The sequence below is a fragment of the Alosa pseudoharengus genome, unplaced genomic scaffold, assembly GCF_046254945.1.
Source record: "Alosa pseudoharengus isolate Yale_2024_CS ecotype anadromous, Long Island Sound unplaced genomic scaffold, YU_APseudo_1.1 YU_APseudo_1.1_scf_9, whole genome shotgun sequence".
NCBI classification, from domain to species: Eukaryota; Metazoa; Chordata; class Actinopteri; order Clupeiformes; family Clupeidae; genus Alosa; species Alosa pseudoharengus.
Window position 1 is genome coordinate 6,040,880 of NW_027468881.1, and position 18,404 is coordinate 6,059,283.

Sequence of the window (18,404 nt, forward strand, 5' to 3'; positions counted from 1 at the left end):
AATTAGCCTAACCAGGCCAAGGCCTGACCGTGCACTGACAGACCAGGACCTGGTACCAGGGCACAGGGGGTCGTAACAATAGAGATAGAGATAGATAGATAGATACTTTATTGATTCCCAAGGGGAAATTCAAGTACTGTATGTGAGTAGGCCTGTATATTTAGTATGCATAAGTACTGTATGTGAGTAGGCCTGTATATTTAGTATGCATAAGTACTGCATGTGAGTAGTCCTGTATATTTAGTATGCATATGTACTGTATGTGAGTAGGCCTGTATATTTAGTATGCATATGTACTGTATGTGAGTAGGCCTGTATATTCAGTAAGTCTGACTAAGTGTACTGCATGTGAAAGGGCCAGTCTATTCATGGCGATGTATGTACAAACCGGCCGTACTTGGGTAAAACCGCAGACTGCCTGTCGCAGGAGCTGTATGGCAAATCGTGCTATCCGGTGTCATGCATATGCATTTAGTGGAGGGTCAGGGGAAAGTGAGAGTTTTGTGTAAAAAGATGGGAGGAGAAGCGTAACATGCGCCTAATTAGGTATTCCCCTGTACGAAAACTGTCCATGAAAGCGCAGGCCTGTTTTGCGGTGAAATATTACCACCTGGTAAAAGCAGGTGTTGATCCAAATTCCGGTTAAATGCATCAATAAGAGGAACTTTCAAAGATTACAGATCACAGAATACTGATCTTCATTATCTCCCTGGTTGTTATCTTATCATGTATTTATTGTATTATTTCATGATCGCTAAATGCTTGATTCTTTTTAATGTTGTCATCAGTTATCTTTATTGAACAGGGGCGGAGAAAGGTGCAGATGTACCTGATGAACTGAAAGTTTGATAAATACGAAGGTAAACAGCACTCGCTTTCTGCGATTTGTCCTTCGCGCTGATAACACTACGTTCCCAAATGTACGTACATCTGGCCCAGTAGAGTCATCTCTCTGCCCAGTAAAGTCCTCTTTGAGGGAGAGCTGGAGGGAGTGGATCCTGTATGAAGTTCCATCTCTTCATCAGTACCAAAGGCAATGCTGCACAGCTTAAGGAGTTTAATAGTAGCAGAGGTCCAGATAGATAGCTACACCACCAGTACTAAAGGCAATGCTGCACAGCTTGTTTGCAACACAATATTGCGTTTTTTGTTCCCATGCGTTGAGTGCCAAAAACGGCATATTGCGGTTTTTTTTTTACTCTATGATGAATAGAACTGAAATAGATGATGGATCGAAAACTCATGAAAACGCACAATCTGGACATTTTATCTTAAAACTCTTTTTGAAAAAGAAACTGCTTTTGATGGTTGCCACTTTGGGTCGAAGCAATAACGCATGCAGGTCAGGTCAAAACCAGGCCATTTTCATAGGTTTATCACTAGGTGGCAGTCTCACCAGGTCTCGCAAGGTCACTTCCCGAAAACTTTACAGGCAACACTTCATATTTCATCAAAGACGCTATTTCTCAGACATGTAGAAATATACGGTTTGTACCGACAGATAACTTAAAGTCTCACCTTTCAAACGAGCCACAGTATGTGTCCATAGCTATAACATAGAATACGCTGTGGCTCTACAAAAATCATCAACAACTAGAAATGTAATGCCAGAGGAATTACAATAGTGGATGGAAAGCTGCTGGCTTAATGTTCGTGGGGAGATTCCTGGAAAAAAAACATTGAATCACTTAATCTTTGAGTTCATACAAACCCTCGTACCAAAAAACCTTGTGTGTCAAGGCGTTCTTGAGAAATAACACTCAAGGTTTTTTTGACCTTGACATTTGACCTCCAACATTCAGGCATGTATGTCAAGGCATTCTTGAGATATCACGCTCAGTGTTCATGGACATCATCAACATCAACTCACTTCATCTTTGAGGCCATACAAACACTTGTGCCAAATTTGAAGCATAAAGTCCAGCAGCGGATAAAGCAGTGGTCTCAGATAACGGAAGTGGATGGGACCTTGTACCGAGCGTTCCAGGCTCCTCCCTCCAGGGATCCAGTGCTGCAGCTTTTACTGCCCAAGGTGTTGCGAGTTGTGCTCACTAGGCTACACAACAACCACGGCCATCTGGGGGTGGACAGGACCACAGATTTGATATGCCAGAGGTGCTACTGGCCCCAGATGTGGCATGAGGTGCAAAAGTGGTGTTTTGAGTGTGAGCACTGTGTGGTTGCTAAAGCAAGACAACCCAAGCCAGAACCTTCTTGGGAAATCTGTTAGCCACTAAGCATTAGATAATCTCCATTGACTTTACTCTCTTGGATTGGGCTAACAGGTAGTCACAAATGACAGCTTCCACCGTAATCTTTCTAATATTCTAACTGAGAGATGGTTCTATGTGTATGGCGTGCCAAGGAGAATCCACTCTGATCAGGGGTGCAGCATTGAGGTTGAGCTGTGGAAGCACCTGTGTGACATCTACAGCATAACAAAGAGTATAACCACCACTTATCATCCAGAGGGGAATGGTCAATGTGAACATTTCAACAGGACACTTCATGACCCCTTGAAAAGAAGCATAAGTGGCCCCAGTTGCTCCCTCAGCTCCTGTTCGCCTATAATACCACCATGTACCAGTCCACACAGCACTCCCCATACGAGCTGATGTTCGGTCAGAAGCCACAGTTACCTCTTAACATCAAGAGTACCTGACTTCGGTCTATGCTAGTGCTAGGAGACACTTAGAAGAGGCTGCGGCATATCGTAGGCATGGTGGTCCTGACACCGTACCCATATTACCACCTGGCACCCTAGTCTTTTTCTAGTGGGCGGTGGTAGTGTAGTGGTTAAGGAGCTGGGCTAGCGTGCAGTAGCCTGAAAGTTGTCGGTTCAATTCCCGGATTATGCCCTTGAGTAAGGCACTTAACCCCAAGTTGCTCCGGGGACAATGTGATCCCTTGTAATGTAGCTGACATACAGTGTGTAAGTGACTTTGGTCAAGAAGTGTCTGCTAAATGTAATGTACATGTACACTCTTTTGCAAGAACCATTTTCACGGTCGCCACAAAATCCAGGATACATGGGTGTCCACCAAGTATGAAATTGTGGAGTGTATGGATGGAATTGGCACACACTATAAGATCAGGCCGTATGGGGAGGAAGGCCCCCTTTAGACCATGCATCACTTTGAGCTTAAACCTGTTCCCACCAGTCAAGATTCATCCAGCCCACCAGCACTGGCTGCTCCACAGCCTCATGGGGGTATCGGGAGGGAGCAGGGTCGGACTGGGAGCAAAATTCGGCCCTGGCAATTTTCTCCTGGACCGGCCCACCTCTGGACCGACGACCCCCCCCGTGCATTACGAATATAATCAGTGGGAGCCCTGTGCTTGTTTCCCTGCAACAAAAAGGTTCCATCTGGGGGTGATGGAAGACAGTGACACCCTCAGTGTGTTTGAAATGTCCAGTCGATTGCGCAATTTGGTCTTAGTTGCAGTCATTGCCGAAAACCTGGCCTCGCATAGATAAGTGGTGGGAAATGGTAGCAACGTTTTCAGCGCTTTTACAGCTATCTCGGGATATTCTGCTTTGGTTTTCATCCAAAAACCCGCCAGAGAGGTTTCCTCATAGCCTACACACTCTTAGGACCACCGTCATTTGAAATTTCGATCAACTGCTCTTCCTCCTGCGCTGACAAGCTATTCGGGATATTGACAAATGGGTTGCGGACCCACTCATTGGTTTGCCGTGGATCTTTGGAAGATGGGAAGTAACGCTCAAACTCATTTGAAAGCGAAACAAGGTGATCGCGCACCAGCTGCGAGAGAAAGAGCCCTGCCTCAGTCTCTCCCAAAACCGCCACTGTTTGGAACATATCAAATACACCCCGATCCACTCGTCGTACCCACAAATCAAGCTTGGCTTTAAATGCAGCGACTTTATCTGCCAGTTTAAAGACAGTCGTCATTCTCCCCTGCAGTGACAGGTTGAGGTCATTCAGCAACCCGAATATGTCACACATGTAAGCGAGTTTTGACACCCAGCCCTCATCACCAGTGTTGGGCAAGTTACTGAAAATTAGTAATTAGTTACAGTTACTAGTTACTTCTTTCAAAAGTAATTCAATTACGTTACCAATTACTGTATATCAAAAGTAATTAGTTACTAGAGAAAGTAACTTTTGAGTTACTTTTAAGTCTGCTTTTAAAATGTCAATATGAACAGTACTGAACAGTCACACACACAATAAACCTAATTTTTGGACCTATTTATTGTAGTTTCAACTGGCCTTCAAATCAATAGCCTTGTGCATGAGTTCTCAAACTTTTTCCGACCACAAAACATTCTACAATGCATGAAGGCCTCCCTGACCTTGTTTTGCGCCACCCTCACCATCACTGAAAAAAATGGGCTGTTAAATTAACATAAAAAAATCTTGTACATCGGTTGCATCAATTAAATCATGTCCACGAAGTCCAATTAATTCATGTTAAAAGTGGCAAATTGTATTCTGTTAAATTAACATGATTTTTTCATGTGTATGTGAAGAAATTGTTTCTTATCAGTCAAACATGATTTATTTTGCTTTGATGAACATAATTTTTACATGTGCCACTGATATATAAGATTGTCATAAGTGCAACATGATTTTTTTCTTGTTTGATGGACATCATTTTTTTGATGCAACCGATGTACAAGATTTTTTCATGTCATATTTTAAAAACTATTGCATGTCAAATTAACATGTTATTTTAAAAAGCCTCTTCAATAACCTGAAGCAATCAACCACAACTAGAATTTGAGTACACATTTACAACATTTATTTCACATTTCCAGACGTTGCAGACAAATGAAATAAAAACTTGATGCATTTATTACAAAAATAAAATGTTCTTGGGCAATATTCGGTGCATTTCAAAATTGCTAGTCCCTTAAACTTTCAGCATTGCAAGTCATAACTTTGAAAAGTACAGCCAGTGAACATGCAAGACACAACTTCATTTTTCCTCAGATGTGTGTTGAATGAAATACTCCCTTTCGTTTGGCAAATTGGAACAGCTACATAGATGACACGAGAAGGTGGTTAACTGATCTAAGGTCTGACCTAATTGTGTGCCGATGTGAACAATAAGAGCGTTCCATGTTTTAAAAGTACAGGGACAATCTGTATATGTGCAGGGGTAGTTTGTGGTGCGGCCAAAGTGGGGATGATGGAGTTTGTAATGAGCAAGTAGATCAGACCTACTTTGAACCGCTGATTCACATCCCTTGCACTGCCACATTTACTGTGAAAGAGAACACAGAAAGGGAGGTTGATATACCAATACAGAATATGAATACAGACACACAACATTATGATCACAACACACATTTAAAAATGTATAACACTTCATGAATCATATTTACCATGTATTGTCCTGTGTACAGCTTTACAAACTCAGCATTACTCGTCTTAAAAAAGTACAAAAGCACATTAAGTGCGCCAATATTTATAACCATGTAGCATTGAACAGTTATAAAAGGTTCAGTTTGATGGAGAAGAAAGAGAGGGAAGTACAACACAATAACAAAAAGAAGGAGGGAGAGAGAAAGTGGAAGAGTTAGGAAAAAAGTAAGAAACCGATGGAGAAGAAAAGAAGAGGGAAGTAGGAATACAAGATTAACCTGAGAAAGGATGTATAGAAAGTATGAGGGAGGGAGACAAAAGAAAGAAGGGAGTGACCTAGAGAACAGGGCTGTGTGTGTGTGTGTGTGTGTGTACAAAATCATCAATTGCTGTAACTTACCTGGCACATGCACCAAATGTTCCAATTTCAGTAATGCTGCAGCAAGCTCCTTCTGAAGTGTATTTGGAACTGGACTGTGAGGGACCGTTTGCTCTACAGGTGGTAAATCCTCTTCTACACGCTCTGCAACACCCAAATCACATGATACAAACTCAGCATTACTCGTCTTAAAAAGTACAAAAGCACATTAAGTGCACCAAGATTTATGACCATGTAGCATTGAACAGTGAAAGGTTCAGTTATCTAAATGTATTGTCCATATGCAATGCTAACCAGTGACTGCCAGATAAACAAAATGCTCCTTTGGCTGTTTGAAGCAGGATTTCACAACACCGTTTTTCAAATATCATCATCAAAAAGCTTCAGCATTTATTCACCAGTTGTCGATGGGTTTCAAAGTACGCACGCGTTACAGCCAGTCATGCCTTGGCGCCATCAAAACCCAGCTAGCTTAGCTTGATGTACACTTTCTAGGTTCTAAATCCGCACAGCAATTGACGTACAGCAGTGACCACAACAGGTTCCCGAAAATGAAATGAATTCGCTATGAAACATGTGTCGAAATAGTAAAACACACACCACTTGAATACGACAACGCCACAACAATAACCCCATTCTCGACCGTTATATTGGGCTGACGCCACAACAGTAACCCATAGCTGGTATGATTAGATGTAAGAAGTTAGTGCAACTATCTGTTTGTACTGTAAAAACGCAATAGCTTGGCAAAACATTCGGAAAAGCTACCGAAGATTAAGAATCAATTGAAATTTACCTCACATTGTAGATCTTGCATGCCGTTCGTAATGTCTTCAGAGCAAGCAATTGTGTGGAAAGCCAGTTGATTCCTCCTTCCCGCTTAGACTCAGATCAGGTGCACGAGCTACCGGCGTGGTCACGTCACTTAGTTCTTACCATCCAACATGATAAAATTATGTGAATTTGACATTCTCAAGGAATAGCTTAGGCTCACATGATTTTTTTTAATTTCAGAAGGACCACTAATAAATCATGTGAGGTTCTTTCAATAAATTCATGCAATTTCAACAACCCCAAAGAGACCTTTTTTTCAGTGCATAATGCAATGCAATTCAGTGAGACAGTTAGAATCATATATGCCTTTAACCTTTTGTTTTTAACCAGCAGCCAGACCAGCAGATACACTGACTTTGCTGAATTACTGAAGCTAAGCAGGCTTAGTTAGTACTTGGATAAGAAACCTCCTTGGAAGAGTAAGTTCCTGCTGGAAGTGGTGTTGGTGGCTGGCCAGTAGGTAGCACTCTTCCCTGTGGCCAAAAGCCTCCAAACAAATATAACAAATATCATTCCCAATGCCCTATTGCAGTGACAGGGACACTGTACTGCAGGAGATGTTTTCCTTTGCATGAATGTTAAATTGAGGTCCTGACTCACCATGGTTGTTAAAGATCCCATGGCACTTATCGCAAAGAGTAGGTGGTTCCCTGATTTGCTTTATTTATGTACACATACACAAAGGCACACACACACACACATACACACACACACCCACACACACACACACACACACACACACACACACACACACATAAAAACACACACACACACAAAGAAACACACACACACACACTACACATGCACACACACATACATGCACATACACGACACGCACAAACACACACATGCACACAAACACATACACACACACACACACCCTCACACACACATGCACCCACACATACAAACACACCTACATACACAAACACACATACACACATACACACAAAAAAACACACACAAAACACATATACACAAAAACAACCACACACTCTGCACGCACACAATTACAAACACAAAAAGGAACAAAGTAGGAAATGAACACAATTTGACAAGCGTGACTTATTTTTGTGGAAAAAATGTGCTGGACTGGGCGGCGGTGATATTTTGTATCGCTCTGCAGTACATCTAGTTATTGTTCTATGTTATAAGTTTCTTTGGAGAAAACTGTCTGCTAAATAAATGTTACAGTTTTTTACAATTGTTTACACACGTTTTCAAAACTCTGTGTCTATTTTTCAAAACTCCACACACAAAACCCACAATTGCTCACACAAAATGCAAAATGCCTCAAATCTCCAGCAAAATGACACACAACATGTCACAAAATGTCAAAAACACATATTTAAAGCAAACATTCGCCTCACATTACAAACACTTTTGTCATAATATGACATTTTGGATACATCATGTACACACTGTTGCTCAAAACCTAAAGCTCTTCTGTCTTAGGCTTTCTATATGTATTTCCATACAAGAGTGAAAGTTACGGTATCAACATTTTTACTGTGTATTTCAAAGAAGTTGAAATACACAGTAAAAATGCAAGCAATATTGAAACCAAAAATAGTGATTTTTCCCAAATAATTTGCTGAAGAATACAGTGACCACCAGATGTACATGGAGTTTTGAAAACACTGATTTTGTTTTTTTCTAGACAAGTGTGTGTGTGTGGGTGTGGGAGGGGGGGGGGGTACAGTACAGTGTACAGTATGTATTCATAGGCCTATAGACCCTTTCAACTGCAGAAACAAACAATTATACAGTAAGCGTTCCTAAGGCATTTCTGGAGGCAGATAAAAATGTATTGAGCTAATGGTACTGTAACATGGGGGCAAAGAAAAATAGAGTAAAAAGACAAATTTTACATACAGTAAAGTCAACTTTTTGTAGAACATTACTGTAAGCTAAAGTCCGATTACTGTAATTTTCAAAGTATCTGCATTGGTTCTGAATATTTCAACCAGAAATCCTCTAGGAGCAGATTGAAAGGGTCTATACCTATATAGAGAGTATATCTATTCATAGACCTATACTAAGGCAATGATTGGATGGTGTTCAGTAAAGTAAAGAGTGTTTGCACATGTGAAGAGAAAGAGTGAAGCACTGGTGATTTAGTGTGGCATTTTGATGGGTTGTGTTTGAAGAACGAAATCAAGTTACTTCCTGTTAGATTTTTGTGTGTTAGATAGAAAATTGTGTGTGGTGTTTTGCAAAATGTGTTTTAGTCAATTGCAAACTGAGTCAAACACTGAGAATTAGTGTATGGTTTTGCAGATTTGGTGTCGGGTTATGATGTTTGGAGGACATGTTTAGAAAATTGTGTGACAAGCAAAGATTTAGTGTGTAAGCAGTTGAAAAAAACTGTAACTGTCAGGATCTGGCCTGGACTATTGACATTGCGCCACCCTGGTGGCCATTCTGTGTATTGTTTTCTGTCATGTGCTTTGTGTTTACCTGCCTGTCACCTGTCTTTGTCTCCGCCCCATCTCCTTATTTGGTCTGTGCTTCCTGTCTTGTTAGTTTTCCCTCCGTTTCTGCTTCCTCACCTGTTCCCTGTTATTGTCTCGTTGGTTTCGTCCAGTCCTCTGTTTTTCTGTTAATTGGTATGTGTATTTATACAACAATTGGGTTCTATGGAACTATGTATTTGTTTCTGATTGGCCGAGAGACGTTCCATGAGTTGAAATATCCCTGGACATTTGGACTCAGACTTTGCACAGCTAATAATAAATCACTCCGCGATACAATGCGAAGATTTGACACAATGTTCTCATCCCAGCTCTCCACTATTTCAAGCAATGGGTTACTCCTTAGCAAACCATAACGAAACAGTGCTTCACCACATCTGTGGATTAAGCCACACAGTCAACTCAATGTAAATCTTCGCATTGTATCGCGGAGTGATTTATTATTAGCTGTGCAAAGTCTGAGTTGAAATGTCCAGGGATATTCCAACTCATGGAACGTCTCTCGGCCAATCAGAAACAAATAAATAGTTCCATAGAACCCAATTGTTGTATAATGCGTAAGAACGATGTCGAAAGTAAAATTTTTAAACAATAATGGGGTGTTTTCAGATTATTTAGTTTGTGGTAGAATTGTTGTATAAAAGCAATATAGCACTCGTGATCGTGGGATTGGTCATGGATATTCCCACGGCTGTTGTTGCCTACGGCCGAACAACACCCGTGGGAATATCCATGACCAATCCCACTCTCACTCGTGCTATATTGCTTAATTCTACCCTCCTGTTTCTCTGTTCCTTGTTGGATTGTCTCTCTGTTCACCCTGTCGTGGTCCTGTCCGTTGGTGAGTTTTATCGGTTAATAAAGTGTTTTTTCAAAATTCTGCCTGGAGGAGTCTTGCACTTGGGTCTAGCCCGGCATTCCCTGACAGTTAACATAACAACTTTGTATGGTAACAACTGAAAATATTTATTCCTGGAAGTATTTATTGTGATTTCCGCAGACTGCAGCAAGATCAGCGCTGTGTCTGTACAGGAGGGCCTGTCAGCCATCATCCCCTGCCTGTATGAGAAGGAACATGAAGATGATACTAAGCTCTGGTGTAGGAAAGACAATCTGTCTGAGTGTGCTGCAGCTGTGAACAGCAAACAAAGTCAGAGTGCTGCTGGAGTGGCCATTTCTGACATCAAACACGGAATCTTCATTGTGAACATGACAAACATCAGAAATGCTAATGACTATTGTTGTACTGCTAAACCCAAAACTAAGCCACCCCAAAGCAAAGACTGCATAGAAATAAAGATATCTAAAGGTATCAAGCTATATTTCTTGAGATAATCTTGTTTGTCATCTTTGTAAATAGAGGATCAACTAGTAGCTTGGCATTCAAACACAAACAGTAGTAACTGTGAAAGCTCTTCACCCCATATTAAAGGTCTAGTCCTATTTATGGATGTGGCATACAGCCCCAAATATAAGCTTTGCATTGAATACTGCATGACTAAGGCAGCTGGTTAACATGCTAATTGTAGTGCATATCTTACCAACTCAGTTATTGTTCACTATTATCACATTCTAATGCCATTTCTCATTGTTTTTAAATTACAGAAACTACACATAGCCCATTACCAAAGTAATGATTCATTATTAATAATTAATTAATGTGTAACAGACAGGACAAACAGGCAGACAGTGAGTGTGTATTAGCTACTATACTGCTACTATAGACCCTTTCAAACTGCATAAACAAATGTGTGTTGATAAGGCATGAAAGTATCTGGGTTGGTTTTGAACATTTCAATGAGAAACTCTCCATGAACAGATTGAAAGGGTTTATAGGCACCACACTGTTCAGCACCCCCCTAACCTGGCTGTTTTAGCAGCCGCCACAACAAGACTCTGCTCAGTCACGCTGGGCTTTTGTTTTCCAGATGGTCCAATGCTGTCCGTACTCAACCCCATGATAAGTGGGTATGAGAGTGGGACTGCCTCTGTCCTCTTCAAGCACCGTTTCCCTGGATCCAAGAGGCAGTTCTGTCAGCTAGCAGGGGAGTGTGTGGGATGGGACAATAACTCTGCATCTTTGAATGGGATGTCAGTGATGCTGAGTGATGTCCCAAACGGAGAGTTGAAAGTGACTCTCAGTGGACTGCAGAGGAAGAACACAGGCTGGTATGTGTGCTCTATGGGGGGATATCAGACACCTGTTCATCTCAGCGTGACTGGCATCGGACCAACCCCAGGTAAGCCTGCTGAACATGTCTGCTGATTAAGATGGTTGTTATGTTTGAATTTAATATGGTCTGAGAAGGTAATTTTCATTACAGTAGATTCCCTGGGCCCAGGAAGTGCAAGAGGTCCATATGTATAGATCTGTTTCATCATCTGTATTCACTGTAAAGGTTGCAGAAAGCAGAATCCCCCAGTGCTGGTTATCCCACTCTGAGAACAGGATCAGGGGCCTCATGTACAAAGCTTGCGTACGCACAAAAATGCTGTGTACGCCACTTCTCACGCTCACGTCCGGATGTAGCCTACGAAGACTGACTTGAAGAGTGAGAAGTGAGAATGTGCGGTCCTCCACGCAAACTTCATGTCTGGCGTACGCACATTTCCAATGTGTATCGTCAGTTGGCGACACTTAGAGGCAATGCAGCGCAACATTAGTTGATCGCGAGTCTAGGCCTTTATTTGCACAGTATTTTGTGAAATGTGGGTTATTAAACATGATAACACTTGATAACATTAGTTGATCGCGAGTCTAGGCCTTTATTTGCACAGTATATTGTGAAATGTGGGTTATTAAACATGATAACACTTCGAAAGTAGGCCCATGTTTATATATTTGGACATGCAACATGTGCAAATTCTACTAAGTTATGCAACAACCTATCTATAATGACAACTGTAGACTTATTAGAGGATAAGAATTAAAAGGGAATGTGAAACCTTTAGCCTATCGTGGTTATGGGGTATATGGGGTGATAAATGGGGTCGGCTTCACGCATTTGCCCATGCCTTAACATTTGCAGAGTGTTTTCCTTTTAGCCTGGCGGGCCATCCTATATCATTGAAATGTATAGTCTGGAATCGAACCATTCACCTCGCTTAATCCTAGGGGCGGGCAGAGAATTGTCTTTCAAACTGCCTAGGCATGCAATAGGCCATCGCTACGACCATATCCGTATCCGGTCGGCAAAACGGCAAATACATCCTTCTTCAAAAGGAATGACTTAAGTGCATTGTGTTGCTCAAAAAAAGTCCAACTCCTCCAAAGTTGACGCCAACGCCGATTTAAACAACCGCTCTTCGTTTGCCATAGCCACCTTCCTTGTTGTTCACTGTCGCAGGACTGTCGTTATCCTGTTAAGCCCGACTCTCTAACAAAATAGAGCGCTGTGATTGGATGACGTCCACGGCGTCAGCCAATAGAAATCCCTATGGTTTGATACTAGACGTACAGGCTAAGCAAATTAATTTGCCGCCGCTAGGGTGCGTCTAGATATCTAGGCTAGGCTATTTTCCTTTCATATCTCCGATAGTTTTCATTTTAAAAGAAATACATATGGGACAGGATCATGCATGTGAATAAATAGGCTGACTAATAAGCGTGAATATAAGATATTTCCCTGATTGACTGCATGGCTACTTTGACTTTGCTCGAGTAAGCATTCGCATTATTGTCACACTTGTGTAGCTACAAATATAGGGATATGATCCAGAAATCGTAATGTTGTGGCGAGGTGGCCTGGATCAACTTAGTTTATTCCATTCGGGTGCACGATGCGTGGTACTTGAACACGATTGATTTAATGATATTTTAATAAATGTAGTTATGTTGTAATGGTCCAAATGCATTCAAACCCAGTTATGCGAACCCTGTCACCTAGGCCTACTTGCAGACTGACCAATAATTTTGCCACGGTCTCAGCCTAGTCACTGCCACGCACTACTGTTTTTTTGTTATTAATTACAGATGATAAAGACGATTCTTGCCATTTCGTCAGATAAGCACTTCTACCTCGCATTCGCTGGAAATAAACTTTTTTTTATTCATTTGATGATTTCAATTATTAAACTTTGCAACAGGTTTGAGAATGAATGGATCCACAGATGAGTTTTCATTGTTGATATTGCGGGATAGGCTAGGCTAGGACATTTTGTCTTCGCGGAGGTCTGCGCTCTCGAGTGGCCTTCTAGTTAGCATATTAAAATGAGTGTGATTGTGGGAGGAGGCTGGAGTGTAATGCTTGTGCATGTACGCTTAATTTCACGTTAATGGGGATGTACAAAGAAAAGCTGCGTGGGTTTCATACATCAGGATTTTTTTGTGTGTACGCTACTTTTTAGGTTTGCACGTACGCAATGTTTTAGTATGAAATCCACGCAAGTCTTTGTACATGAGGCCCCAGATCCTTTAGGAAAACAATGTCAAACGTACGGCTCTGGGGTTACCAATGTGACTGGTTTCAGTTCGAAAATATAAACATTGACGCTACTGCTGTTTCACTTACGGCTCCTACACACAGCTGCGTGCATTGCGTTGCTGGAGACTCATCCCATTCACTTTATATGGGCTCACGTCGTCCGTTGCCGAACTAAATTGTGGGTCCGTTGCGTTGCGTTTCTCCCGTCGCTCGCGTTGAAAAGTTCAGCTGTTGCTGCACCGACAGACGGCACCGGCCAATCAAGCCAATCGACTGACAGCACCAACCAATGAAATTACGGTTATACTTCAAGTCATTTGCATAGCTACCGTCGGGAACACCCACTGGCATGCGTTGACGGAACGCAACTGTGTGTAGGAGCCGTTAGCAGATGGCTAAAGTAATCATGAGATATTGCCATTCTGAAAACGTGTTAAACTTCCCTGTTTATCAGCAACAGAATTTCCTGAGACAAGCACAAACACGACTGCTCTCAAAACTGGCCAAGATGGAATGTAAGTAGTTCCCCTTCACCAGATATTCAGGATATTATCCATGAAAATGACAGGATGCTAGTTAGCGACTAGCGAAGTGGTCATATAGGGATTGTCAAATTTTTTTTTTTTTTTTTCGTCATCTACTTCCTGAGTTTTTGGTCAACGATAACAAAAGTTTCAAGAGTGGGGGATGGAGTAAAAGATGGAGACAAATTGATTAGTGTGATTTAACGGAACGGATGTACAGGACTGAGCGCCAGTCATATTTTGTACCGCTATGCGGTACATCTAGTTTATGTAGTAATCCTGTGTAAGTGAAAAGTCCATATAAGGCTTAGCTAGCCAACAAGCTACGTTAAAGTCCATAGAAATGTCCTTCTAAATTAAAATGGATCTGAATCTTAGACTATTTCATGTTAAATAAAAGTGGTAACGCTTTATAATAAGATGCCATAATAAATAGCAAACTAGTCATTACCTAACTAAGGTAACCTAACTAAATATGTTAATATTTGTTAAGTGTTACTACAATATCTATTTGGCACAAGTTAATAGTTTTTTCATCATTAATTCTAGCAATTCTAGAAATTTCTAGTAATGACTAGTTTGCTTTTTATTATGGCACCTTATTATAAAGTGTTACCAAAAGTTTGTATTTGTTTGGCTGTGTGTGTGAGTGCATTTGTTGGTCAATTAAATACATTGTATTAATTTGATTGTTTATTAATCCCAGGGTTGTGATGCTAGTCCTAGTCTGCGTTGCTGTGTTGGTGCTCATCGTGCTTTGTGGTGCTGCAGTGGGTCTGGTCCAATGGAGACGAGGTGAGTGACAAAGTGAATCACTACAGACAGGCTTTAGGGGAACAGCACTGTGTGAGTCACAAAATGAATCACTTTAGAAGAACAGCACTGTGTGAGTCACAAAATGAATCGCTTCAGGGGAACAGCACTGTGTGAGTTACAAAGTGAATCACTTCAAAGGAACAGCACTATAAATCATTTCAGACAGGATTAAAGCAGCACTAAAGAGGAATTGCTCTCGATGTCCCCCTACAGTTGAGAAGCGCACTTGTCTGACCTTTATTTTGATAGACTTTATTTGTATGCAGTCATTGCCATGGACATATATTTATGTGACAGGTCATGTTATATATTATTTTAGCGATAAATATGGCAAAACCTGAATATTTGAAGTATGAATTCACTTATGTTGAGGACAAAAAAGGACAGAAACCCCAGTGTCTGGTCTGCAGTAAATTGCTGGCACATGAGAGCATGAAACCATCAAAACTAAAACGCCACATGGAAACAAAGCACCCTACTGTCAAAGACAAACCTGTTAAGCTAACCCACCTACTAAACTGCTGACTACTTGAATTACTTTGCTAGCAAACATAAACTAAGGAGTCAGCAACTTAAGTCAGACATTGTCATCGTTTGTAGGCTTACTCATGCACTATGCACTTCACTTGCTGGGAGGGGAGTTCACTGTTCTTATCTGCTACTAGCAACTTGCTTAGTCCTATTGCAAGCGACGCGACCTCAGAGTGCAGCAGAAGAGCAATTTGCCCTATTATTAAGTTAAGAGTTAATGTCCATCAAAATGATTTTGGAAACATTACTTTAAGACATTTACTTTTAAAAAAAACTCTTTGGGGCTGCTTTAGGAAAAAATACTTTATGAATAAATGCAAAATAAATGCATACAGCACCCTGTCACAATTTAATTGATATCAGTGATGCATAACTTCATCTGTTCAGCCTACTGATAATAGTCATATGACCCTGTTATCGCTGGAAATAACGATGTATCACAACGATTTATATCAGTATGTGGCATCTGTTATAACATATTTATGACCTGGCAATATCAGGCGCTGAGAGTCTTGTCCTTGTTTGTAACCAGGAAAGAGAGAGGCACCTCGGCAAGCAGCAGCCGACACAAACTCAGCTGTGAGTGGAAGATCACACCTCCTACTGTGTGTGTGTGTGTGTGTGTGTGTGAGAATAAATGTTCATTATTCAGACACACACATTGATAAAGGTATTTTGATTCTTCTTCTTTGCTTCTATTTTGCATCCAGTCTGCTGATCCTGAGGTCATCTACGCTGATGTGATGAACAAGAAGAAGTCACCCAAAGTGAGTGGGATATTACAATATCTAACCTCCGCCAGTTTGTGTGTGTGTGTGTGTGTGTGTGTGTGTGTGTGCGCGTGTGTGCGCGCGTGCATGTGCAAGCGACAGACAGAACTGCTGTGTCATATATGAGACTGCTATAGTGTGTTCTTCTCCAGAGTCCTGCAGAACCTTCTGATCAAGTGACCTACAGCACTCTCAGACCTCACCTGGCGGTATGTCTGTGTGTGTGTGTGTGTGTGTGTGTGTGTGTGTGTGTGTGTGTGTGTGTGTGTGTGTGTGTTTGTGTGTGCATGTGTTTGAAGGTGTATATACTTTAAGTGTGTATGGGTACTTTCATGTATATGTGAGCATTCTCTCCCTTAAAGACACACAATCTCTCTCTCTCTCTCCCCCTCTCAGTCGGCTGGTGTAGACACTAATTCCAAAGATCTGACGTATGGCAGCATTGTGCATAAAACTAGGAGGAAGTCCAGGAAAGCACAGGTAAGGAGTATTGATATCTTTGTATCCAAAAATAAAAATGTTGTGAATAAACAAGTAATAAGTAAATAAGTAAATACCTTTCTGTGTGTTTTCACCTTTCCAGCTCAAGGTCTCTGCAGCTGAAGATCTTTACAGTGAAGTCCGAGTTCATCACAAATAAGCCCTTCTCTCGATAAAAAGACAACGTACATACATACATACATACATACATACATACACACCTAATACAGATACTGTATATCACCCACAGAACATATACATACACAAAGAATATCATCCCAACATATAAAACATGTTCATTTGGGAAATGTTCTGTCTGTTTTTACAGTAACATTTCTTATAATTAATAATTTCTATTAAAAGTTTGTATGTTTTAGTGTCTGCACACATTGACACGGCATACATTGCGCACATCCAGTCTGCTGCCTGGGAGAGTAGCTCCAGGCCTGTATAGGGCACTCTGGGTGGGAGGGATAGGGGCAGGTATTATATAGCTGGCAGAGAAGAAGAAATCATGAATGCCAGTGAAGAAGAAATCATGAATGCCAGTGTGCAACACCTGAACCTTGCCTTGCCTTGCCTTGCCTTGCCTTGCCTTATGGGCAGCTGTGGCCTACTGGTTAGCGCCTCGGACTTGTAACCGGAGGGTTGCTGGTTTGAATCCCAACCAGTAGGCATGGCTGAAGTGCCCTTGAGCAAGGCACCTAACCCCTCACTGCTCCCCGAGCGCCGCTGTTGTTGCAGGCAGCTCACTGCACCAGGATTAGTGTGTGCTTCACCTCACTGTGTGCTCAGTGTGTTTCACGGATTGGGATAAATGCAGAGACCAAATTTCCCTCACGGGATCAAAAGAGTATATATACTTATATATACTTGTCCGTTCTCTCTCCTCATATCAAGGTTTGTTTAAAGGCGCTCTAAGCGATGTTGGGTAACATCACTGCTGTTGACGTTCAAACAAAACAGAGAGCTAGCTCGTCCCTCCCGTGCAACTGAAACTCTCCTGAACGCGCATCTCGTTGGTGAATGGCTGGAAAAGTTTGTTTTGTTCCATGCACCAGGCTGTTTTTGTTGCCGTTTTTTGGGCTGGGGTTGTCTACATTTCACAGTTTATTCAGGGGACAGGCAGCTAGTGGATTGTAAGAAGATGTTTGCTGTATATGACAAAAAATGTTTTAGCTTAAAGGAACCATATGTAAGAAATGTATTTCAATTAATCATAAAATGGCCCTGATATGTCACTAGACATTAAGAAATCATGTTCATTTCAAATAATTATATCACTGACAACAGTAGTCCGGCCAGGATATTGTCATTTAAAAAGTGAAGTTGCAGCCCTCAACTGATGTTGATGTTGTGTTTTGTCATGTCATGTTGTGTTTTGGCCTTATGCGCCACCCTCTACCTATCTACTAATCACATAGTCAGTAGTGTTTTGGCATCCGGGTTGGCAACCTTGGAGGAGGAGGGGATACACCGCTCTACAGTAATTTGAAAGTGATTGCAGTACCAGTTTTGGCCACAATCTTACATATGGTTCCTTTAAACATCGCTTAGAACACCTTTCATTTTAATCTTGATGTTGCCATCTAAGGTTGTGTTTTGTTGTTTTGTAGAAATTGCTGGTTATTGTGTTAAGTGATTTTGATTTGATTTTGATTCGTATTGATTAAAGCGAATATTTGTTGCCACTTTAACCATGTCCATTGGATTTTTAGTGATGTTACAATGCTGATGTGATGAATTGCTTGCTGAATCTTTTATATATTCTCAACATGTGTATATTCTTATCAAAGATATTAATGCTTTAATGTGTGACCATGACTAAGCAACTTG

The 18,404-nt window shown here is 41.2% G+C and overlaps 1 protein-coding gene and 1 long non-coding RNA gene across 2 annotated transcripts; one reads left to right on the forward strand and one right to left on the reverse strand.

Moving 5' to 3' along the window:
- Positions 1-4,604: 4,604 nt before the first annotated feature.
- On the reverse strand, positions 4,605-6,595 carry LOC143114628 (uncharacterized). The gene is made up of 3 exons (XR_012984967.1): positions 6,512-6,595; positions 5,737-5,859; positions 4,605-5,235 (listed from the first exon to the last, which is right to left on the reverse strand). It is a non-coding gene; the product is annotated as an uncharacterized LOC143114628 (long non-coding RNA).
- Positions 6,596-6,820: 225 nt separating this feature from the next.
- LOC143114934 (uncharacterized) lies at positions 6,821-17,070 on the forward strand. The gene is made up of 10 exons (XM_076276774.1): positions 6,821-6,830; positions 10,024-10,332; positions 10,952-11,263; positions 13,902-13,962; positions 14,678-14,766; positions 15,851-15,897; positions 16,029-16,085; positions 16,241-16,297; positions 16,485-16,568; positions 16,672-17,070. Exons 1-10 carry the CDS (start codon positions 6,821-6,823, stop codon positions 16,726-16,728), a joined length of 1,083 nt encoding a protein of 360 aa, XP_076132889.1. The 3' UTR covers positions 16,729-17,070.
- The last annotated feature ends 1,334 nt before the right edge of the window (positions 17,071-18,404 follow it).

Coding starts and splice junctions, on each gene's coding strand:
- LOC143114934 (XM_076276774.1), top strand. Junction 15,898..16,028: donor CAGCCGACACAAACTCAGCT/GTGAGTGGAAGA, acceptor TTTTGCATCCAG/TCTGCTGATCCTGAGGTCAT. Junction 16,569..16,671: donor GGAAGTCCAGGAAAGCACAG/GTAAGGAGTATT, acceptor TCACCTTTCCAG/CTCAAGGTCTCTGCAGCTGA.